Genomic DNA, 24,663 nt, shown 5'->3' with positions numbered 1-24,663 from the left:
CTTTGTTCTCTGTCAGTAGTCTGTCTGTACGGTAATGGATACAGGTGCTTTCTTTCCAACGTTATTGTTTCTTCATTTTTTTCCTCCATGAAAAAGTTCCCTTCTGTTTTGCTGTGGGGTTTTTTTTCACTGCAAATGCTGAAATCTACCATGCTTCAAAATGTGGATGTAATAATTCCAGAGCCTATTACTACAGTAGGCCTTTGAGGTGGACATTGTGTTCATAAAAAGTGTTGAGACTTCAGAATTTAATCTGTTGGGACCTAAGAGTATTTTGTTCTGTTTGAAAATGTGATTTCCTAACCCATGTGACTGAAACTAATTTCCTAAACGTGAGGTGGGCATAAAGTGAAATTAGAGTCGGCATATGTTTGTGTCTGCGTGTGTTTGTGTCTGCGTCCCTTCTTTGCACATGAATATCTCAAGTTTCTAGTAGAAGCTAATTGGCAGGGTGCTAATTAACCATGTTGTTCCCGTTATTTTTGTCAGTATAAGGAACAAAAGGCTGGGACCAGGATCTTTGAAGGCAAAGAGAAAAGGAAGGTAAATGAGATTAAAAGAGATTAAGAGAAAAGGAAAGAGAAGAGGAGAAGAGGGAAATGAAGGAACAGGGAGAACTGGAATTGTCCTTCAATAAGAGTAGATACCAAATCTGACCATATGTCGCTTAACAGTTAAACTCACTGAAAAGAGTTAAGTGCCAGCCCTTAGATTTACAGCAAGTGTGGTGGGTCAGCCTTGGCTGGTCACCAGGTACCCACCATGCTGCTCTCTCTCTCTCTGCTTCCTCATCAGCATGGCGGGGATAACAAGGTGGAAAACCTTGCAGGACAGGGAGGTCCGTCACCAATTACTGTCCAGTTACAGGCAAGACAAACTTGATTTGAGGAAGATCGGTTTAATTTGTTGACAATTAGAAATAATATAGGAGAACGAGAAATAAAAGCAAAATTAAAAGCACCTCCCCTGAACCCTCTTCTTCCCAGGCTCAACTTCATTCCTGGCTCTTCTGCTTCCTCCAAGCAGCTCAGGGGACCCAGGAGTAGAGTCTGCAGTCATTCCTTATCACTTTGTCTCTGCTGCTTCTGCATGGTCAGTCTCTGCCCCCGCTCCACATGGGGTCCCTCGCACAATGCTGTCCTTCTAAAACCAATCCTGTGTGGGCTTCCCACAGGCTGCAGCTCTCCAAGCACTACTCCAACACAGCTCCATACCGTAGGGCCCATCTTCAGGCGGCAGCTCCTCCAGCTCTCCTCCCCACTGTGGGCTGCTCTCCAAGGGCTGCAGCTCAGGCCTGGTGTGCTCCTGCAGGGCTGTCTGTGGGCTGTGACCTCCTTTAGGCCCCATCCACTGCTGCCCCATGGGCTCCTCCATGGCTGCATGAGGAGATCTGCTCTGTGTGGTGCCTGTGGGCTGCAGGGGGACGGCCTGCTCCTCCATGGGCCTCTCCTGGGCTGCAGGGAGCTTCTGCTCTGCTCCTGGAGCACCTCCTGCCCTCCTGCACTGACCTGAATGGCTGCAGGGCTGCTCTCTCACAGTTCCCACTCCTCAATCCCAGCTGCTGTTGCGCAGCAGTTTTTCCCTTCCTTCAGTCTGCTCTCCCAGAGCACAGCCAGTGCCACTCATGGCTCAGCTCTGGCAGCAGCAGGTGCTGGCTCTGCCCTGACATGAGGCATTGCTGGATTCTGCTCCCAAAAGCCACCACTGCAGCCCCCCAATACCAACCCTGCTATGTAAACCCAATACAGAAATCTCTCCAGTATTTAAGAGCATCATGAACAAGGCTTCGATTATTCACAGAATAATGGGGTTGTTTAGGCTAGTGCTAGATAAAACCTCTGGCAATCATTTTGTTCAATCTCATGCCCAGAGCATGTCCAACTGGAACAGGTTACAAAGGGCTGTGTCCATTTAAGTCTTGAATATTTCTGAGGATGTTGATTCTACCTCCAGGCAGCCTGGTAAAGTACTGGACCGTCATTACCCTCTGCTGGACTTGCCTCAGTATATCAATGCCTTTCTTGTAGTGAGGAGCCCAAAAGTGGGCACAGTGATTAAGGTCACTCAGCAGTGTTGAACCTGTCTTGATCTGATGACTACACGCTTGCTAATGCAACCCAAGGCCATTCCTGCAAGGGTGAACTCCTGACTAATAATGATTTTCCGTCTTCTTTTGTGACAGTCTGCTGTCTAGAAAGTTTATACTGCTGCACAGGGTTATTCCAGCCCTAGTGGAAGATTTCACAGTTGCTTTTGTTGATAAGATTCTTGTCAGCCCATTTCTCTGTCGAGATGTACCTGAATGCAGCCTTGTGTTCCAGTGTGTTGACTGTTGTCCATAGTGCCAGTCACCTCATCATAGAAACTAATCAGATTGATTGGACGTGAGTTGACCTTGGTAAATCAACATGGGCTATTAGCTATCAGTTTGTCTTTATCTGGAAATGGCTTCTAAGAGAATTGCTCTGTAACTTTGCCAGGGACTGAGGTGAGGCTCAAAGCTACCTGAATCATCTTCCAGACCTCCTTGAAGATGGTGGTGGCATTTGCATTTTTCCATTCATTAGGGCCTGACCACCATGACATTTCAGTGATAATGAGATCGACCTGACAGTAACATTGGCCATCTCCCTCTGCACTTGTGGAACACCTGAATGGATATTTGTGTAATATCTGTTTATAGTAGATGAGCACTCTTTCTAAAAATAAGTAATTTTATAAAAATCTGTCTGTGTATGGTGTCTAACTTACTGTTTTAGGAAAAAAAATCTGCTGTTACGTTTCCTCAAGCTCCTCAAGATTATTAGGTACAGAGCAGTGTCAAACACTGGACTTCGAGTTACTCAGATCACTACCACGATCTAGGATGGTGCTTTCTATGTTTTCTGCTGACATTAGTGGTGAATATTAACATTGAGGGAACCTTTCGACATTCTGTAATCTGTTTCTAAAATACAATTCTAGGCATGAGAAGTTCCCTTTTGTATTTTCCCATTCTATGATTGAGTGCACTCTTGCATGCAAAATCTCTTAATCTGAGTCACTATTTATCACAGAAAGAATAAAACCTGAAAAGCATGCCATGATTTTGGTACTCCCTCAGGTAATTTGGTAAGAATAGAAAGAATCAGATTCTGTACACAGAAATAATTTATAATGACTTTTCTAAGAGCAGAAAAGTTATTTTTTCTTTGTTTTTCTTCTCTCTTTCCTTATGAATCCTGATTTACTTTGGCAAATACTGTCGACAATGGAAGCGGTTCTGATGAAGAGTTATTTTTTAAGTGGCAGTCGTGTAGCTGTGTCTGTCAACCCCTACAACTTAAATAATGTGGGTTTATTTTAAGAATGTGTTATGTGTGTTTATACAGGTGCTCTCAGTTTACATAAGGGGGATGCTCTGTAAAATTGAACATTTTTCAGTAGTTCCTGAGTTTGTGTCCTCCATACATCCACGTGCACCTGACCTTCTCTGAAGCAGATGATACTAAACATGTTTCTAATGTCCCTTATCTAAGCAACATTTAAGTCCTCAGAGAGGGAGGTTTTCAGCAAGCTGAACTTCAAATACAGCAATCAAAATGATAACAAAATATTCTTAAGCCACTGCCTGTTAAATGAGTAAAAGTATTTGAACTGTATACTTAATCATTAGGTTTTCTTCATAGCTGTGGGTGTTGTATTTGGTGGTTACCCAGGAAATGAAAGTTAATATTCAGACCATCGTTTCATATAGCATTACTCCTATCAGTAGCTCCCCTGGAAGGGAAATGTATTTCTGAGTGAACACTTCTGATTTTTTGTATCCTGATTTATGCCGTGTGTGGAAATCCCACTGAGAATAGTAAGATCCCTGTCCCGTAAACGTCTTTGGAAACTGTAAGTCTTGAAGCTTTTAATAAGCTGGTAAATGATGTAAAACTCTGCTTTGATCCCGGTTCTGTCAGAAGAAGCAGTGAGGAGCCAGCTGGCGCAGACATCTGCTTTGTAGAGCCCCTCAGCCTGGCTGTTAGCTGGAGCTCGATGCCCGTGGTGCTGCTCCCTGCTGCACTGCAGCAAGATGCACCAGGGAACGTTACCAGGACTGCTCAGATGTCAGGGGATGGGGGAATTCAACTGGATGGGATCTTTGTTTTCAGGATATAGTAGCCTGGGCAGAGCAGTATTCTGGCAAACCTGTGCAAAAACGTGTTGGGATGGAGGGTGTCAAGCTATAGCTAAGGGCTAAGCTCTGTTGGAGGTAGGGAAAAGGTCTCTCTTCGTAGTCTGAAATGCGGGCTGATAATGTCTTGCTTACAGATGTGCCAGCCACCCCATTAGAATCTAAAAGAATTTTCCTTCACTGACCTTTTTTTCCCAACTCCATCTCAGATGTTTCTAGGGCCACGGGAGTCGCTGGCAAAATGGAAGTTAAATCAAACTGTTGATTATTCCATTTCAGATACTGCATTCAGTTTTCAATACTGTAGCACCTTAAACCTGGGTGAATAATGGGAGTTCAACTTCATATGTGAAGTGATTTCCCTGACCTTTGGGGATATATATAATCCTTTTGTCCAGATCAAATATGTTTTGTTCTGATGCGGAAGACCACTGCTGTTCTTTTTGTGGGCTGTATTTTATGGAAACAATCAGCTATTAAAGCAAAAACGTTGCCTTCTCTGCTGCCTCCCGTCCTGAACACTTGGAAATAAGATGCTTTTCATCACCCATTTCTTCTTTGCAAGCTTATTTGCCAAAGAGTAATAGTAGATTATTTGTTAATGAATCTGTTATCCTGAATGCTGCAGATTACCAAGTCACCAGTTCCTGAGGAAGACTCTTTTTTTGCAGAGCAGTGTTACATTTTTGGTCATCATGTACATAGGATTAATTATATTTTATTGTTATATACTGTTATTTCTAGTATCATTCTTATTAACCATCTGTATCTTTCTATTTGCAGCTTGGGTCCTGTGTTTGCTCTGTTTGTACCGTTTTATTGCTCCATTCCAAGAGTGCAGGTGACACAAGTACTAGGCTGTTTTTCTATTACAAACAAGACATTGGTCTATATACTGGGTTTACAGGTATGGTATGTACTTGCTTGTTCATCTTTTAGTGACTTAATAGCAGTTAGTATTTCTATATGTGTGTTCTTGATGCTTCCAGGTGCATGATTCCACATGTGTCTAGCTAGTGCTTTCCCATGAACTACAATATTGAACAATATATTCTGATACATATTTTGGGCTGAAGCGGTGGGCAGATTACCTGGTTTTCCATTGTCTTCAGTCTTGACTGTCATGCATAGGAAAATATAAAATTAAAGTTCTGTAAATTTGAGGGGCGTTCAGTGAAATGAGCCAGATGAAGACAGGAGCTGGTACAAACACATGTATTTTTCACCTTTCTAATTTGCTTGCACTTTTGTTTTTGTTTATTTTAGCCTTGTCTGATATCGCTCAAGCAAAGCTGTTGATAGAATATAGTATTTTTCTATGGTTAAGACCGTTAGTAAATAATCAAGGATTTGGTTGAATTACACATCCATATAAATTTGTTGTTCTTATACCAACCATTGCCACGTGACAGATAATTTAATGTAACATAGAGCGCAGCACTTTCAAGTAGTGTTATGTTAAATGTGGATGGAAAAATACAGGTACCTGGTTCAGAAATACAGTAGTAAGCCCCCAGTGGCCTAGAAATGACTCTCATGTCACAATCTGAATTGTGCATCGGGAGGTGTGTGAAATTATGAGAAACTGTACTCATTTTTATATATTCCAGGGGCTCAAAAATAGATCTAAAACTAGCAGTGGAAAGCACCATAATTACATGATGTGGTACGGAGTATTTTAGAATGAGCGGTCAGTTTCAGAACTGTGGTTCCTGCTCTGCTTGAGCATTTCATTCATCTGCGATTCTGCACCCTGTTTTCTTGATCCAGCACCCTGTTTTCTTGATCCATTGGAAATATTGTTTCCTCTCTTCCAAAAGCATCACCACCACTATTACTGCAATCCTTGTGAAAATGATGGTACTGTCTGAGCTCTTTTCCACTGTGTCCCATGCCTCTTGTTTTCATATGTACATGGTCATGCATTCATCACTGCATCTCCAAAGGGTCTTTCCCTCCTGCATACAGAACTGTCACTGCCGTCACACAGAGGTCAAAGGAAACTCATTTGCCTTCTTCTCATTTGTAAACTCTGCCCTTATCTCAAGTCACCCTTTCCGTAGTAAGCGTAGAGAGAAGGTGTTCTCACAATTCAGGCAGCATCTCACAGAGCTATTTTAGTAACCAGTATCAGTCTAATTTTCAGCCTGTTTTCCCAACTAAGAATAACCTTCTCCAGGTGATGAGTCACGTACACGTTACTAGAAAGGGTGGCCCACCCTGTTGGCGTATCTAGATTTTTTTTTTTTAACTCACTCCAACCAATTTCTGTGATTTCAAGCCTGCAAATATGTCACTGGGTGAGAACTTTAATTCTTTAATTCTGATGCTCATGCTTCATCTCTCTATAGCTGTATGTCTAAGAGCTTCACTTGCACTGCCCAGCTTGGAACTCTTCTCCTGCTGCTGAGTCATTTCCTTTGCTTCAGTCTGTCTTTCAGACTTGTTTTTCTGTGCAGCCTATAACTGACATCCTGTTATACTTAGTATGCTGTATGAAAATAAAATGCATTGTTCTGTAGAAGAAGAACAGTTGTTGAATCCATGTGGGTTTTTTTTTTTTTTTCCCAGTTCTGCTACTTCTGGAATATATATTTGTTAATGTTAAACATAATTTTTGTAGAAATAAATGTGTGACTTTCCCCATTGTCATGATAGGTATATAGCCTATATAATGTTGCACATCGTAGCTCAGGCAACAACAGCTATGTAAAATTAAAATTTTAAATTTCTGCTCTTTCCTTCTAGCTCTTAACCTCTGGTTCCTACATCTGGATTTTAGCCTTAAGTGGATTGGTAAGTCCTACTGTTTTAAAAATTGTGTCAACTAAAACACTGTGTTATATGTACAATCAGTGCAGTACATTTGGACTCACAAAAGAGCTGCAATTACCAAGGGATGTTTTCATTGTATCAGTAAATAGAAAGTTTGTCTTTAACTTCAAAAGTGTAAAGCAATGGCTGGCTGGCGATAAACTGGCATACAACAAAAGAGATGGGTAATATTTGCAGCTTGCCAGTGTTATCTGACGCCTGCAATTAAGTTTACTGTAACAGGCATAGCTTTAGACCCACAGCTATAAAGGCAACTGTTGTGGAAATGGTAGAAATACCCATTATAATAGTTTGCTTGTATACTTTATTTACCCTGGTGTTTGTCCTTTTTTAGCAATCCTCAAGTTTATTCCAGAAAGCAGCTTTTAACTTCTTACAGGTGGGATTTCATGTTTTGCTGTCCTCCTAGGACACATGTATATAGCTATTTCATACTGTGATAGAGGCAGTAGGAGTGGGAAATCACTTTATTTGTGTCATTCAAATGAAGTCGATGTGGTCTTTTTCCTTTCTGACTGTTCTTAGTATTAAAGCACTTAGTGCTAAAACACATTGTACTAACTCTTGGAGATTGTTACATGCTGATAAGCTTTTTAAAAAAAATTTACAAACTTACAAATTAGGAGCTCTGCCTGTGGTTTATTGGCTCAAAATACCACTTGCTTTTCAAACAGTGAAAGTGCCTCCTCTTCCAAAGTAGATCATTTTATAAGGACATGTAGCTACAGGACAAAGAGAAATGGTTTTAAACTGGAAGAGGATAGATTTAGACTAGGTGTTAGGAAGGAATTCTTTACTGTGAGGATGGTGACACACTGGAACAGGTTGCCCAGCAAGGCTGTGGATGCCCGCTCCCTGGAAGCGTTCAAGGCCAGGCTGGATGGGGCTTTGAGCAACCTGGTCTAGAGGGAGGTGCTGGAGGGAGGTGACCCTGCCTATAGCAGAGGGGTTGGAACTGGGTCATCTTACAGGTCCCTTCCAACCCAAACCATTCCGTGATTATTAGGTTGATGCAATCTTGCAAATAACTCAAATTCTGCCCTTGCTTTTAGAACCTACTGATTAGAATTTAGGTAAACTCAGAGTGAAATCCCTGTGAATATGTCACATATTGCTGCTATAATTCAGTGGTTTGTTCTCTTACCATTTTTGTGGACTCCAAGTGCTCTGTAAGCTAGCAGGAGGACTGACATGAGTGACAGAGCAGTACACGGTGTGGTCTGCTCAGCAGTTAGGTCTTACCATAAATACAGATAAAAACAGCGTAACTAACAAAGCAGAATTCCCCTCCTGGAGACCATCACATTCCTCTGAGCCCAATTAAAAGTCTGTGACTTCCTCCAAACAGTCTACCCTTCCTGTTACTCTTCTAGCTCTTTTAATAGCCCTTCCTTTTGTACAGGTGTTCACTATGCAGGAAAGGAAAGGAGAGGAAAAGAAAAGGAAAGGCATTTCAACCCCCTCTTTCCTGGTAGTAGGAACTGTGTGCATACTTGGTTATACAGACTTTGAAAGAATGGGTCAGGCATTCTTTCATTCCAGTTCTTATTTTAATTGCCTTTTAATGTACAGTTTTATTCAGATGCATAATGCAGCCTTCTTAGGATTCTTTTTCATGAATGATCATTTTTTAATTGCAGGTTAACAGTATGTTCTGCATAGGTATAAGCCCTTAGGAATAAAGTGAGCTTTCTGTGTGTCACAGGAAGGCTTTAAAAAAGATATTTAAAGTTTCATATGACTTCAGTCAGCGTGAATTAAGTCATCATCAGGCTCTTTTCAGTCTTACTTTTTTTCTGCAACAAGCAGATACCTGCACTCAGCCATAATAAATGCAGATAATTAATAAGTGCTGCAATTTGGAAAAAAAGTTCATGTTGTGAATTTCAACCATTTTTACACAGCATATCTATCATACTTTTGTGAACAGGAAGTCTCATTTTCTCATCTGTTAGTCATGATGATTTGGTGTGTCTTGAGAAAACAGATAAAGGAGTGATGTTTCCTAGTACATTAAGTAGTCTGAAGAGGAATGTGAGACACTGTAAGGGCATCTTTTAGCACTACAAGTGTAGATTCTGAATAACACATGTATGTGTACAATTACAGAACTGCTAGGGTTATCAGATCAGGGTTAAGTCATTCCAGCTCCCTATGTATTTTTGTAATTGTTACTGCTGTTGGCATTATCTAACATACTATACTTTACTGAATTAAATTTTTGTGTTCTTGGAGAACAGGCTTAGCAAACACACAAATACCAAGTCAGCCAGGTGTGAAATGTAGTCACTTTACTGCTCATTAGACACTTCACTGTGTTTTTCTGAAGATCGCTTACATACTCATACAGCTGAATGTATGCGATGCTGTTCTGCCATTTAGCTTTCACTGCACTTCTGCTTATCTGGAATATTAAAATGGATGGTGCCTGCATGATTTCTGAATTGTTTTCAATTTCCCACTTTCTCCTCAGGATGTTCCCATTTTAGGTTTATTGAAATTCTCACTTTGTGTATTTTTAACACACAATGAATGCTCTTAAATGAGACCAGTCTTTTTAGTTACAAGACGTGGCACCACAGATTTCTGTATTCATCCTTGCTAATGCCAAGAAGGCCAATGGCATCCTGGCTTGTATCAGGAATAGTGTGGTGAGCAGGACTAGGGAAGTCATCCTGCCCCTGTACTCGGCATTGATGAGGCCCCACCTCGAGTACTGTGTTCAATTTTGGGCGTCTCAGTACAGAAAGGACATGGAGGTGCTGGAGCAGGTCCAAAGAAGGGCAACAAGGCTGGGGAAGGGCTTGGAGAATATGCCCTATGAGGAGAGACTAGAGGAACTGGGGCTGTTTAGTCTGGGGAAGAGGAGGCTGAGGGGAGACCTTATTGCTCTCTTCAAATACCTGAAAGGTGATTGTAGTGAGAGCGGGGTTGGTCTCTTCTCACTGGTGACAGGTGACACGACAAGGGGAAATGGCCTCAAGTTGCGCCAGGGGAGGTTTAGGTTGGATATCAGGAAAAACTTCTTTCCAGAAAGGGTTGTTAAGCACTGGAACAGGCTCCCCAGGGAGGTGGTTGAGTCACCTTCCCTGAATGTGTTTAAAAACAGTTTGGCTGTGGTGCCTGGGGACATGATCTAGTGGTGGGTTGTTAGAGCAGCATGGTTAGGTTGTGGTTGGACTTGATGACTTTGAAGGTCCTTTCCAACCTGAGCAATTCTATGATTCTATGCTCTTATCTTTAAATGTCAGGATGTAAAAGAATGTCGTAAGTTCATGTTTTCTGTGGCTTTGAGGGATCCATCACTTAAAAAAAAAGTTTTTGTTTTTGTATGTGTTTGCACATGTATGTGACTGTAGGCGTATGACAGGTAGGCGTTGTTGTAATATGCCTGGTGATAGGGAATTCTAGGGTATGTATACTCTGTTATCAGAATACAGAAGGTCTGGTGTGACTGCCTTTGACATAAGATGTATCTTCCTAGGTAACTAACTTTAAGTCAACATATGAATACACTGTTAAAGTCAACTTTTTACTCTCCAGATAAAGTTGTAGTACCTCTTAATTTCCATTCTTTTGGTATGTCATTGTGGCCCTAGAAGTTTCCATTGCTAGTATGTTGTGTAAAGCATGCTGTATAAATGCATATTGTTTATTTACAAAAAAAGAAAAGAAAGAAAAAAGAAGTATACTCTAAACAAATTTGCACATCGGATCTAATAAGTAGCCTGCAGTGTTAGTCTTCTTATTGTTTATGACTCTAACTTAGTTTCTTGCAGTTTACTTTGCCAGGAATATTCCATACTTGGCACATACAGTCCAGATTTGTTTCTTATGATAAGTTTTTTAATGCCATAAAATTAGGAGCTTCAGTTTAGAGGAGCAGATCTGTTGTGAAAGTCAGATACAGCCTAATTTCATTTCACTTGAAACCAGAAGTTCCGTAATCATTAACTGATTACAGAAGTGTTTCCCTGCAGTGCATATCACTTAGTTTAGTGAAGCTCAGAAAAAAAAATTGCCTGTTTTTTCTTTAAATCAGTCAAAACGCCTTAGAAAACAGTATTCATTTGAATGTTGCACTGGACGCATACATATACATCGGCTCATCCTCTCTCCCTCTTTTCCTCTTAAAAAATAAAATGAAGTTCCCAGGTTCTCATCTGATATTTCCCGTTGGAATAATTTTGCAGGAGTGAAATATGAGGTTATATTTTGTCACGTTGTAATTCTCAGATTGTTTGAAAAGTTGCACTGAGGTTGACATCTGGTCCAACCCGCCAGATGAGGCAGAGTCAGCTACAGCAGATTGTTCACCACTATGTCTTATTAGAATCTGAATATTTCCACGGAGAGAAATTCCACAACTTTTCCAGGCAACCCATTCTAGTTTTTTACTATCTTCACAGTAAAAGTTTTTTTTCCTGTATTCAGATTAAATTTCATGGACTTGAATTTGTGACCATTGCCTCTTGTCCTATCACTGAGCACTACCTCAAAAAAAAAATGGCTCCCTGTCTTCATTCCCTACCTTCAGGCTTTTGTATACATTGATAAAATCCCGTGTCTTTTCTTCTCCAAGACAAACTGTCCCAGCTCTCTCAGCCTCTCCTCCTGTGAAAGACACTCTAATTTCCTAATCATCTTCCTGGACCTGTGCTGGACTTGCTCCAGCCAGCCTGTATCTTCCTTGTACATAGGGTTGCAGTACTGGGCACAGTATTCCAGATGCATCCTCGCCAGAGTTAAGAAGAGAGAGGAAAGATCACTTCCCTTGATGTGCTGGCAACAGTTCAGGAAGTTCAGCACTAGAGTAAGAGGGATTAGGAAATGAGAAAGAAGCACTGTCTGCTTGTGCTAAATTTTGGACAGGTACAAATATCCAGATATCCAGCTAAATTTGCTGGATCCCACCCAAAACTAACATGATGTGACTGCATTTGGGCAAAAGTCAATATTCAGTTGAGTGACCATGGATGACTGGCTTTGGGGTGTGGTCTGCTGACTTTATTAACAAGATCTCCTTTGTGGTGGGAGCTTTGACACCTTTCTCATGTCTGGACAGCTAGCTGACAACATATACTCCTACATCAGGTAACAGGCACAAGAAGCAGTATGCTGCTTCCTGAACCTTTCTTAGCTGTGCATTTACACCTATAGTGCTACAGTTAGCTTAGGATGAGGTGAGTTATGTCCTAGAAGCACCTCCTTCTTCACTGATTTGACAGGGAATCCGTGAGAGTAATTCAGCTGGGTGTGTATTTTGAAGACTTCTGCTGTAGAATGAGTCACATCTCAGCAACTTCTGTTTCTGTTTGTCGACTATAAAGCCAGCTTTAAATTACTAGCTGATATGTAGACTTTTAAATTGTAGATGTCTGCACTGAGGCATTGACAGTTTTTTATGTACAGAGGTTTGGCTAGCAGTATGATGTCTGTTGCCTGTAGAACTGTAGCAGGGACACAAGGGGAACCTATCCAAAGGCCAAAAATACAAGTTAGGATAGATATACTGTGCTGAAACAGCAGTGCATCTATGCCTGCACATACAGAAAAAATGTTTTGAGATCCTGTAATGATTGTGCTTGGCCATGGAGGTAGATAATTCTGTCAAGCTCTAACTATTAAGCAAAATAATTTTTCACATAATTTTGATACCAGTCTGCCTCCGTTTTCTTTTCTCTTTAATGTCAGTCAAGTAAAGAACTTAAAATGTCTCATTTAGTAGTGGAGCATACGTGTCTTTGTCATGAAAAATCTTGGAGAGCTTCCGTGTTTGGTCTACCTAGTGAAAAAGAGAAACTACAGTTACTTCCTTTTTCTTAAAAATGTCTCCTTGGAGAGACATGAGGGAAGGGGGGAGGAAGTTGACCTTTCTTACAGGGATGGAAAGAAAACGACTAAGGTGCATTTTGTGTTGCTAGCCAAAAATTCTCCATTTTATCAGTGTAAACGTAACTGCAGCATCTTCGCTTGATGACTTTCTAGAGCTTAAAACACTCTGGATGATGATCTATTTGGGGAAAGTAGCACTTTATCCTGATGTACAGTGTTCAAATCAAGATATAATGATATCATCTTATATTCATTGAATAAACAAAGTCGGTTTATTTAGTAAACACTAGAAGTACACTACATCCATGACAAAAACTGGTGTAAGAAGTAACTTTACACTTCATCAAAGCTTGTTTTTTTAAAAAAATGACACATACAAAGTTCTGCATATGAACCAGCTAAAGAGGAAGTTCCTTGGAAATACTTGACATTAAGATGAGTATATGACACTAAACCAGACTGAATCACAAGGTGTATTTTAACTACACATGCCTCCATTTTGGGTTTATTGGAAATATGCAAATAAATATCTTTGTCACTATATGAAACTTCTTGAAAATTTTTTAAAGCTGAGCACAGTGTTTGAAGTGTCTTTCATTTATGTTTAATAGCTTTACAATTGGAGTAGTACATCAAGGGAAAAAGGAGTGGTAGTGACACTGAGGTCCTAGCAAATATGAAGGTAACAAGACGGATTTAGGCAGTCTACACATAGTGCCTTTCACAGCTGACTCTGTCCTTCCGTCTTTTTTTACTTACAAAGAATTGCAGTCTCATGCGGTTGCTCTGCACAGTTTTTAGCCTACAGTATTTATCTTGGCAACTGTATGTAAAAGATAGACAAACAGATTCGTCTTCTTCCTTCACGAGGTTCATTTTGTTTCACATTTTCCTGTGAACTTTATATTGCCAGACTTCTTGATTTTCTACTCTTTGAGCACTGAAGTCCCTGTGTTTGGGTTGCCCAATGAGTTTCTGTCTGAGGCAGGACAAGGAGGGGCCAAGACGTTAGTCTGCTGTTGGGGAGAGTGAGGAGAGAGAAGACAGCCATCTGCAACTGGTGCTGCATTGGCCATAGACCAGCCGTGCTACTCCAGTGAGCCTGGTAAATCTGGGAAGGGAGATAGGGGACGTGTGTATAAGTCTCACACTTAGCATTCTCCATCTTAGTGGTGTCCCTAAACTTTAGGCTTATAAAGCCTTTTCTTCTGATTAATTTCTCTTGTACATGTACATTTTCACTTCTGAGACAAATCCCGAAGTACTGGCACAAAGACATGCTGGTGCTATCCTATTTGCTGCGTTTTCTGTGTTGAGTTGATGTGAGAATAATTCTGTTTGTGGTTAACACGTTCAGACACGTGTCAAGATTTGTCATACATTCAGGGAGATGTAGATTTTCCTATCACTGCTTGCACTGTTTTGTTCTTGTGACTTTCTGAACTCTTTACAGATTATGGTGCCCTGAAAACTTTAGACCTTCACAAAGGACTGTAGGTGATCTGTGGGCAGAGATTAATAGTTGGGAGGGACATCTGAGAGAGTTGAAGGAATACTGGTGTGATGTCTGACAAAGTATTTTGAGTGAGAGTGCTTTTTTTCTCCCCTGCCTTTCCTTGCGAAATTTTTGGGACCAAAGGTGGAGCCTGGCTCTCTAGTCTAGTGATATGGGACAGGAGGAGGGAAGGTACTGTGGAGGCTGTAGTGCTGCTTGTGCTTTTTGCATCTCTGAAATCATCAGATGAAATTTTATGTAGTATTTACAACCAGGTTCGGTAGTTCTTGCTCCCAAAAGAGCAACCTTCCTGGTTGTCATACAGTCTAGGAGTGAGTCATACAGTCTTCTTGAGTGAGGAGCCTATGTACGCTGACTCCCTTGGTAGCTGGTGGCTAACTTTTGAGGGACCTTCTTTGCTGGGTAGGTGCCTAAAGTACTGCATGCCAAAAGTAGATGATCACAGAAGTGATACGAATACTGCTCTTCTTATGTATTCATTGGAGACTGTAGTTTTATTTTAGTTTCCAGTTGATGTGCCCAAGTTTTAGTCATGGGTTTCTGGTCTTCTGGAACAGTTTCACTAGACCTGAGGAGAGAATTGAGGTCATGAAGAAGCTTATGTTCCAGTGCGGTGTCATTCCTGGAGTCCTTTGAGAACCTTTCTTTAAATACAGAAATGTTTTGTTAAAGCCATCCTTCACTAAGGAGCCATGGATGATGACCTTTCTCTTGTCAAATCTCATTTAACTCCTTCATAGCATGAAAAGATAAGGGGTTAAGGGCAGTCTAAGGTTTTTCTTTCTCATTTTAGAACTATAGCCTGTGTTTGGTGTTACATCAAACCCCATGAGAAGTCATAAAATATGATAGAATAAAAAAAAAACCAGTATTTCCCACAGCAGAACTTAAATGTATTACTCTAAAAGTCTCGTTTTCTCACTAGGTAATTAACAACAACCTTGTAAATAATCTGAAAAAGATTCCTGTTCCAAAAACTATTAATTTTTTCTAAACTGTCTCCCTTTGTATTTGCAGCAATTAAATGCTTTCTGTATGTTTACACAAATGTCAGTGAGATAAAACAAGTATCCTTAAATAAATAAATTGCCCAGACATGGAGTTTCTACATTGTTTTTAATGTAATTGCACTAATTTGATATATCTCGTGTATGTATTTTGGAGGGTTCATATGTTTTTTTTTTTTCTTATAGCTGGGAGAAGGGCACAACAAAGGGTGATTTTCTTCAATGTCAATTTTTAATGAACTGTTCTTTTTTATGTTCCCTAGAAGGCAGATTGGAAAAAGTCTGTGCATACTCTTACATTTAACCTTAAATCAGCTGTTTTACTTTTGTCCTTACTGGAAAGGCAGACTTGGGAATGGTGACAGAAGCCGTGAGGGAGTTGTTTTTTGTTAAGGAATGTTTACAATGCTTCAGCATCCTCAAGAACAGCCTTAGTGTTCTCAGGTCAGCATGCAGCATATTCTGACCAATTCCTTTACTAGAAATCAAAATTTTATTTGAATAAAATAAACCTGGTTTCAGGTAGAATAAACCTTTCTTAACCCGAGTGAGAAGCAGTCACTTGGTTTGGATTCAGTTTCTGAAAAGAAGAAAAAAAGCAACTTTCTGAGTCACAGGCGATGCAGTACACAGATTTTGAAATACAAGAGTCTGTAGTTGTGAGGAAGTTGGAGGTAAAGAAATCCCCTATTCTTGGCTCTTGACCAAAGGCTCTGGGTAAAAACATTAAAAAGTGCATTTAAAATAGAAAGAGCATCTGCTTTCTGCAGCTAAGTACAAAGTAAATTTGCTGTATTTAAAGGCTTTGGGTTTTTTTGCTTGTAGATTTCTGGGATTTGCTACAATAGCAGTATATTAAAAGTTCATCGAATTCTTTGTGTACCCAGCTGGGTAGCAAAGATATTTTCCTGGACTCTTGAACCAATCTTCTCATCTGCGGAACCAACAAATGAAATCCGAGTGGGAATGGGAGCAACAGTCGACATCCAGAGGCAGCAGAGAATGGAGCTACTGGATCGACAGATCATGATGTCTCAGGTTGCCCAAATGAGAAGACAAAGGCAGCAGCAGGTATTGATACATGCTCCATATAGATTATGTTATGGGAAACATATGTTTTCAGTTTGTATATTTTATGGTTCCTGTTTGATATAATCTTTTCCGTTGGTCTTTCATACACTGGCTAGTAGCCATTTAGGTGTTTGTATACCTTTGCATGTTAAAACTGCTTCACAAGATAGAAGCAGAGTGTCAGACCGTCTTGTAAGGATATCAATACATCTGCCATTTCTTTCACCAAAAGTGAGCCTGAAAGGTAAAATGCCTGTCTCTCCATGGTCTTTAGTAACAGCCATTGCTGACAGTTAGCAAGTCTTCTGACTGTTCTGAGTATTTGTATTGTTTACATCCTTTTCAGAGAAAATTGTCTACACGATGACTTTATTCGCAAATGTACTTTTGAATAAGGCTTGCGTCTTTGAGAAAGTTCTGAAATTCAATTATCTAACTTTCTTACAGAGGTCAACCACAGGAACTTTAGTGTTCATTTTATTTCCTTACTGAATGGAATAGCAGAGCCCTTTATTTTCTCTGTTTTAGTCAAGGCAGTGAAAGGTGTGCACATGCTTTTTGTTGTAGAGCAGTAAAGCAAGGCAGTCAGTGTCTCAGTTAACTTCTTCCTATACCTTAAAAATATGCCTTGCTACTCTATCAAACTTAGCAGACAATATGGGCCTTACATTTCTCTATGTGAGCAGACGTTTTTCATAATTTTGCTATAACCTGACAATTTGTGATCTTTATTGAGTTTTCTCTGCCTGAAATGCAGCTCTGTGCTGATACACAAATTCTTCTTACGTTTATGGTAGCTTAGTGCTTGTAGATATACCTACGTTACCATTAATATGGTGACAGAATTAGATATATGGTAACATAAAGCTTTGGCTTTGGCCAACAACTAGAGTACATATATCTTTGTTTCCCTGAAATTTGGTTTTCTTCCATTTCTTAACATTTTGATCTGAATTAATAGTTCCTCAGGTGGAAAGATTCTAATTTCTATTCCCTTTAGAACATTTATCAGTTGTAACATAAGGAATGAACTAGAAATAATTCAATGTCTCAGTGTTCTGTTAGAAAGTGCATTGAAGGTGTCTGTTGGGCCAAAGCTGTTGAGAAGATTCAGTGAAGTTTCTTCAAACAAGAAGAGAAAGAAATTACCAGTTATTAAAGACAATCTTTATAATATATTTTGAATTGCAAGAAGTATTAAATAAGCTCAGAATTATAAATGACAAGTGTTGATAATGTTTTCTTCTTATCTTTCTCCTTTCCTGGGATTACGAACTGTGAAGGTGGCAAAATGTCTTTTCACTATTGACTTCAAATAGAGTTTTTTTATAAAATATGGAAGAGTTTAAGTAAAATAAATGAGCATTGCTTGAGCAGCAGTGACTTGGTTCACCTTAAAAGTTGCTGAAACTCTTTCAAATTGCCTACGTGACTGGCCTTTACCTTTAGTGCGGCATTTTGTTATCTTACAGTGCTAAATTGTGAAACCAGTGAACAGGCAAAGGATTCAATGTGTGAACATTTCAGAAATGTTCTTCAGAAAAGATGTGTTAGGAAAGCTTTTACCAGGCTTTGTTTATGACTCACAGAATTTACTGGATATCAACAAAATCATGAATAGCATCCTTGACAAAAGTTGAGACATAATGGTAGAAAAGACAAACAGGATAGTTTCAGTCTCAGTATTCAAAACTCAAAAACAGTTTTCCAGATTGTTGTACCTGTGCAATTCTTTTGCTTTTAGAGGCTTACAGAGGTATAATATGAAGACAGTGGAGTTGAACACATTGCATTGCGGATGGAATTTAGATGGTAACACTACCTGTGGGAGTGAAGCTGGTAAAGAATGGCGATCACTTTCTTTGGAGGTTTTTTGTGAAACAGACAGTAATAAAAGCTGTGAAGTATATCAGTCAAGTTATCAAATACAAGTTTGAGTTATATTGCAAGAGAACACTGCAGATTTTTGGCATCCCAGTATACTGTCCACGGGTGAGATAAATTAACATTCTCTCTTCTGCTTTCCATGTTGTTTGCCAAGGAAAGGGCACTTAAACTTTCCTCTGCACATCACTGTGCAACTATGTTCTTGTTATCCCTTGGGAAGGCATTCTGTTTGTTCCTTCTTTTCCTTTACTTTTCAGTTCTTCTGTTTGGGAAGAGACAATGCACTTTCCCTATGTATTGTTAGCGTACAGAAAAACACAAGAACACAGGGTGTGGTTTTAACAGTGCTTTGTTGTCCTGCAGAATGCGGCAAACTGCCCTCTGGCTATAAAGGAGCCAGCTTCTTAAATGGACCCTTTTTGTGCTAAGCTCACTCTTCGGGTTTTTGAAGAATTTCTGAAGGACATGAGCCTGATGGTACAAAAAGAGGAAAAACTTAAAAACAACAGGGAAAAAATAGGAGAAAAAACTTTCTCAAGTTGTTCATACTATATCTCTAAGATACTAAAATGTAGAGAATTTTTTTTTTTAACTTATGTCCACTGTGCTTTTTAACCGAAACAGAATTTATTTTGGATGTTTTCTGTAGGGAAAAGAAAAAGAAAAAAAAAGACACAATTTCCTTGCTGGCTGTTCTTAGAGCTTTGCCTTGCCCAGGCTATCTCTCACAGAAATGTCACCTGCAGGAGGCTGAAGCAGAGAGGTGTGCGTGTGACTGCTGGGCTGCCAGACACTGACAGCTTCCAGGAGCACGCTGAGTGAGGGACACAGCCTGAACACAAGCCACCAGCTTCGTGACTTGATGTACACCGTTTTGATTTAGCCCTGAGATGTGCCGTGGTACTGTGTTTGTACGTGTTGTTAGAAACTGAAAAATTACCTTACGTTGCTAGTTTCGCAGGGGACTGTGGTTACACGGTGTCTGATTTTTGTCTTGCTTTCTAGTTGCTATGGATACAGTCCTTAACCAGATGGTAGTATGCAAGTTGAAAACTTTTTGTCCTTTTTTTCCCTTCCTCTGATAATCCTGAGAAATTCTGAAATTATCACAGAGGATTACTGAACATCACCTCCATCCACCTTTTGAGGCAGTGAAATGAGATGTGTGCTACGTGTATTCATACCCTCAGAAAATATCAGCTTGCTGTGTTTTGCTTTTTCAACTCTAGTTTCTTAATTCTTTTCTTTCTCTCTCTTTTGTCAATCCTCTTTTCTCATTTTAGCAACGTATCCTCTTGTTTTCCTTTTTTTCCCGTAAATCTGATCTCTCTTTCCTTTGTATCATTTTCACATTCTCATTCCCCGCTATGTCATTTTCCTCCCAAATTTTCATCTCATCCCCTCAATTTCCATTATTTCCCATACTTTGTGTTTCCTCCTCTACGTCCTTCTTTGCTTTGGAGGAGATTCTTTCCCATCACGTCTTACCCATCAGATGCAATGCATCCTGAAGCCGAAGATGCATCTTGCCTTTCTCTCGCTCCAAACAGGAGGTGGTTTATATTTTCAGGCACTGTTTTTTCCTTTTGATACTGTAATATCAATGGGACTTCTTGGTCTTTCTCTCCTGACTTTTGTATTTCTTAATCTGTTTCATTTCCCAGCGCTTTTCTGAAGTTTATCTTTCTGTAACCCAAATGAAAGCCCTGGTGGGAAAGGGGAAGAAATTGCTGCATGTGTGCACTGGGGGTGCTAGCAGGGAGCCAGCCTGACTTTCACTTCCCATTGACAATCTTGGAGGGAGGCTGCAGATAACCAAACTGCAAACAGATGAGGGAGGAGTGCGGGAGTGCGTGCATAGGTGTTCCTGGCAGCACTGATGTCACTGGGTTATAGGAAGATTGTGGAAGATTGCAGAAAAGGTGGTCAGCACCTTCTGTTGGCAATCAAATACCACTTCTCCTTTTTGCACTCATTCCTGTGCCCATTCAGTGTACAGGGAGTGGAGAATGAACTCTGGTCCATTCATCTGGAAAAAATGTTCTCTGTATCCTTCATTCACATTGAGCATGTTAAAGACACTGCGTTGCCTGCCTCTTGGTTTCTCTTAACTTTTTGGTTCAGGAAAGACTTTCACTGAAGTGCTCAAGGAAATGTGATAAGCCTACAGCAATATATGAAAATCTGTTCTACTGTTTCCTCTGCTTTTAAGCTTTTTTTTTTGGGGGGGTGGGTCTTTTCCCTCCTGTCTTTTTGTTTTTCTGTTCCAACTCCTGGTACTTTTTAGTGAGGCCAGACCCCCTTTGATTCATATCACTGATTCTCCTGCTTGCAGAGACCAGACTTCTTCTGTAACAGTGCCACTTCCCCTAATTGTTCATTCGCTGGATGTCTTCCTCCTGGGACACTGGAGAGATGCTCTGTGGGGAGATGCATTGAGTGTCTTTATTGTTACGGGGCGTCTCATATCCTGAGAAATTTGCAACTTACTTATTTTGTGAGCTAAGGACTGTGAGGCTAAATTGCTGATTTACCTTTCGGTTATATTAAAGTACTAAACTTCTGACCTTGGGAAACAGAATTTAACAGAGCAATGACTGTCCTAAGACAAGAATTTCTCCTCAGGAAAGTTGTCCTTACTCATGATGCTAGAAACAAATCCCCCAGTGAACATACAGTCTATTTCTGCCTTCTCAAAGAAGAACCACATCTGAACATACTCCGTTTTCACACTGACACAGAGAGGTGCTACTTCGGCAAAGTCTTCAGAAGCTTGAGTACAAACAACAAGTGCATCAAGAGACCACTTGGGCCCCAAAGATGTCTTGCAACCTTTACACATTGCCAGGCCCCTGGAAATTCTCACAGAACTCTAGATGGAAGGAGCTTGTTCATACTGACCCATAGATGTATGTATCACTGTTCAGGAAGAATATACCGGACAACTTTACCTGAATAAATGAGTGAGGTTTTCAGCCCGGTTAAGCAGAATCTTTTTCTCTAGTTAGGCCTCCATTCCAACTAATGTGTGTTGCCTATGGCTACCCTGGGATTTTGTGGCATCATTGAATAGAAGGTGCCTTTTACAACGTTGCCATAAACTTCAAAGACAACTATACATAGGGTACTCATAGAATAAAATAGTTACTTAAGCTCTGATGCAGAGTTGAGATCATATTTTTAAGAATTCTGTTAATTAATAAGTGATCTAGGGGTTTACTCCAGCCCATGAATGAAGCATATACACTGCAGCAATAATCACTGTGGCTAAAATGAGAATTCGTCTTTCTTTGTTTGTTGTGGACATACCATCAGCCTTTTTTTTTTTCAATTTTTGCAAAGAAAACAATATCTTTTTCAGATTTTGATGAGCCATTAACTCATCCTTTGCTTTTTGACATTCTTCTGGTGTTTTCAAATCTTGGTTGTTTTTTTTTTCTCTGATGTTACGTTTTCTCTGTTTTGAGAATGCTTGTTTTTATTTCAAAAGGGGAGCTTTATGCTTAGAGGTTGGTAGGTGTAAAGCTATGTATTTTGCTGATGTTGATATACGTTAACTCTTTTTTACTGCTTAATTTTGATAACATCATTAGTGCAGTTGATAAACCCTGCTATTTAGATATTTCTGTGTTGTTTAGTTTTGTTCTTTTTTTAAAAAAATAACTTTTTCATGGATTTCACATTGTTAAAAATGTTGAATTTACAGGGTGCTCATTCAGGTTTTGAGTTTATGACTATTTCCTCTACAGATCTACATTATATTTTCTGTCTTTTTCATGGAAATCAGCAGTTCCACGAGTTGACAGACACTAGTAGTACTACTAGAATAAGCTGAATGTATCTCATTAACAGCCAGTTGTCACAGTCGCACGGTTAACTGCGTCTGACTCCTACTCCTCAGTAGCACTCCTGCCCTCACGTTGAACTGTCATTTTTTTCTTGGACTGGAATTATTCAGCTCTCTTTCTGTCTGACTGGGCTTTTGAGGTGTATGTAGCCTTTAGATACTGATTAAATTTGAGTTAGTGTTTGTAATCAGTTTCCCTACAGAAGCAATGGTTGAACAGCTTCCTAAAGCAAAACTAAGCAAATAATTTTTGAGATAGAGATTATGTTTGTTCTCCTGTGTGATCGTTCTATACTCTCTTATTCTGACAATTTAATTTGAGGCAATCCCCATTAAAAAAGCTCACGGCATAAAAATCTCCCCAAGCATTTTTGAGAGCATCTAATTCTCTGTTGTCTGATCCAGCTCTGTCCACAGAATGCAAGTTTCTTTTCAGCTATTTGTGTTCTTCCATCTGCAGCTTCAAGCATGGGCCAAATTAGGCATCCAGTTTTGGGGCTGAGAAGTCAGTAGCTTTTCCTGTTACCCTTCATCTGCGCTGAGAGAATCTTGTTTGGAAGTCATTTCTTCCTCTCAGTCTCTTCTTTCATAGCTTATTGAAGCTGAGAAGCATGTAATTCACATAGTGTGTGGTCCATCTTAGTATTAGGTTTTCTGATTGGAACTCTGATAATAGTACATAACAACCGTAGATCTGTGTCACTGGTTGTTTCTAAAGCCTGTTGAAGCACAATAGATATGAAGCTTTTGCCAAGCAGTATTGCCAGTATGTCACCTTGAATGTTAACTTTAGGATATCAACAAATGGAAGCACTTCCTGTTTGCAACTGAATCTTTGCTCCCTAGAGTGGGATACTAATCTTTCATTTTTCCTCCTACATGGTGGTAGCCTGGCCCTTTATGTACCTGCGCATATGTTTATGCTAGTGTATTGGATAATTCGGTTTTGAGGTTTCTTTGTACCCAGTGTTTGCTAGCTGAACTTCTCAAATCAAAACAGTTTTGAAACTCTCATTTCTCACTTACGTTTGAAAATGTTTGTGCACAGGAAGTGAGTGAGGTATTATCTGTCTAATCATCCATCACGCTCTAATAAGTCACTTGTCACCAGTTTGCATCCAAAGAGCCATTTAAGAAGAGTTAGAACTGTCTCTGCTTTGTCTAAAGTGTCTAAAATGGAGTAACAGATGGTTTCCTTAAATCCAGAGTGGGTGTTCGTGCCAGTGGACCTGCCTTCAGCGTTTGGCACAGTGGACTGCCACACCCTGGTTGTCTCACTTAGCAAGTATTAAAGGACCAGCATAAGAATAGCCCCAAATCATTCAATTACTTTAAAATTCAGGTTGTGATTATGGACGATAGCTGACGTAGCTATGACCACATCTATGATGTTGCAGAGCCCGGTTTGGATGAAGAGCAGGTGATACAAGCTTGCGAGAGTGAAGTCAGAAAGTCCACAAAAGGAGATGCTTTGAAAAGGTGGTCAAAGCCTTGCCCCTCCTGCCAGGACAAGATCAAAATCTCCATTTATTGGTGCAGACAAAGTATGAGAGCCCTGCTCAATACTTCCCTAACATTAGGTGAACGAGTAACATCTGTTCTCAAAAATGCCGTCTTTCAGCATGTGACTGATATTAAATGTCTTTCTTTCTTGTTGGTGTAGCAATCCATCACTTTCCAGCCGAACTCTTGCATCACAGCGGTACTGAAATGTGAGTGTTACAATGACATGCATTTTGGTACAGAATAGGTGTTTAACCGTACTGCAATGAGTTGAATGCAGAGCTGTCTGACTCTCCCAGTGTCCTGAGCTAACTTGCAGTTTTGGGGAGCACCTTCATAGCTTCTCACTTACTACCAGCCAGTTGTGTGCCTGAGTCATATAATAACACCCCTTCCTTTCATGTGTGGCAAGCAGACTACAAGGCCAAATGCTTGGGCATGCATGAGTACACTAAGAAGCACTGAAAACTCTCTACACCTCCCTTGAACACAGTAGCAGAAGCAGCCGTGCCCGCTCCCCTCCCAAGGCACAGGTAGGCCTGCCACTTGGCATCTCTGGCATCTGCTACTGTGAATGCTTTGTGCCTGTGCTCCATTGTTTCTCTAGCAGCTTCAGAGGCCAGACTGAGGTGTTCCTCCTGGATTTCAAAGGAAATAACTGATCAGGCTTCAGAAAAGACCACATGTGGATTTGTGAATTTTTGTGACACATGAGCTCCTCTGGGAGAATGCAGACATCAAAGCTCAGGATGCAGCAAATAAGAGCTGGAGACAGAGCCTCTGGGCTAAGGAGACTTGTCTGTAGCATAAATTTCCAGAGGAAATTGGAATATGTTTAGAAATTGCTGCACTACTTTCCATGGTGAAAAATTCTATCGTTACAAGTGATGCTCACAGCACCAATGTGATTACATTTCCACCCCCTTTCAAAAAAAATTGTTATTAAGGTTAAAAAAAAATGTTTAAGATGAAATAAACCCCCAGAACAGTTTTTACTTCA

General features: G+C 40.2%; 1 protein-coding gene across 2 annotated transcripts in view; it reads left to right on the top strand.

The window, feature by feature from the left end:
- Positions 1-24,663, top strand: part of UBAC2 (UBA domain containing 2) — a 92,742-nt gene that overhangs the window by 58,075 nt on the left and 10,004 nt on the right. For both annotated transcript variants that reach the window (XM_021416115.1, XM_021416125.1), the window contains exons 5-7: positions 4,946-5,069; positions 6,911-6,958; positions 16,181-16,426. In XM_021416115.1, coding sequence (XP_021271790.1) covers positions 4,946-5,069; positions 6,911-6,958; positions 16,181-16,426 — 418 coding nt within the window. The remainder of the gene's footprint in view (positions 1-4,945; positions 5,070-6,910; positions 6,959-16,180; positions 16,427-24,663) is intronic.

The sequence above is a fragment of the Numida meleagris genome, chromosome 1, assembly GCF_002078875.1.
Source record: "Numida meleagris isolate 19003 breed g44 Domestic line chromosome 1, NumMel1.0, whole genome shotgun sequence".
NCBI classification, from domain to species: Eukaryota; Metazoa; Chordata; class Aves; order Galliformes; family Numididae; genus Numida; species Numida meleagris.
Note: the sequence above shows the minus strand (reverse complement) of the source record. Positions and strands in the feature narration are given on the sequence as shown.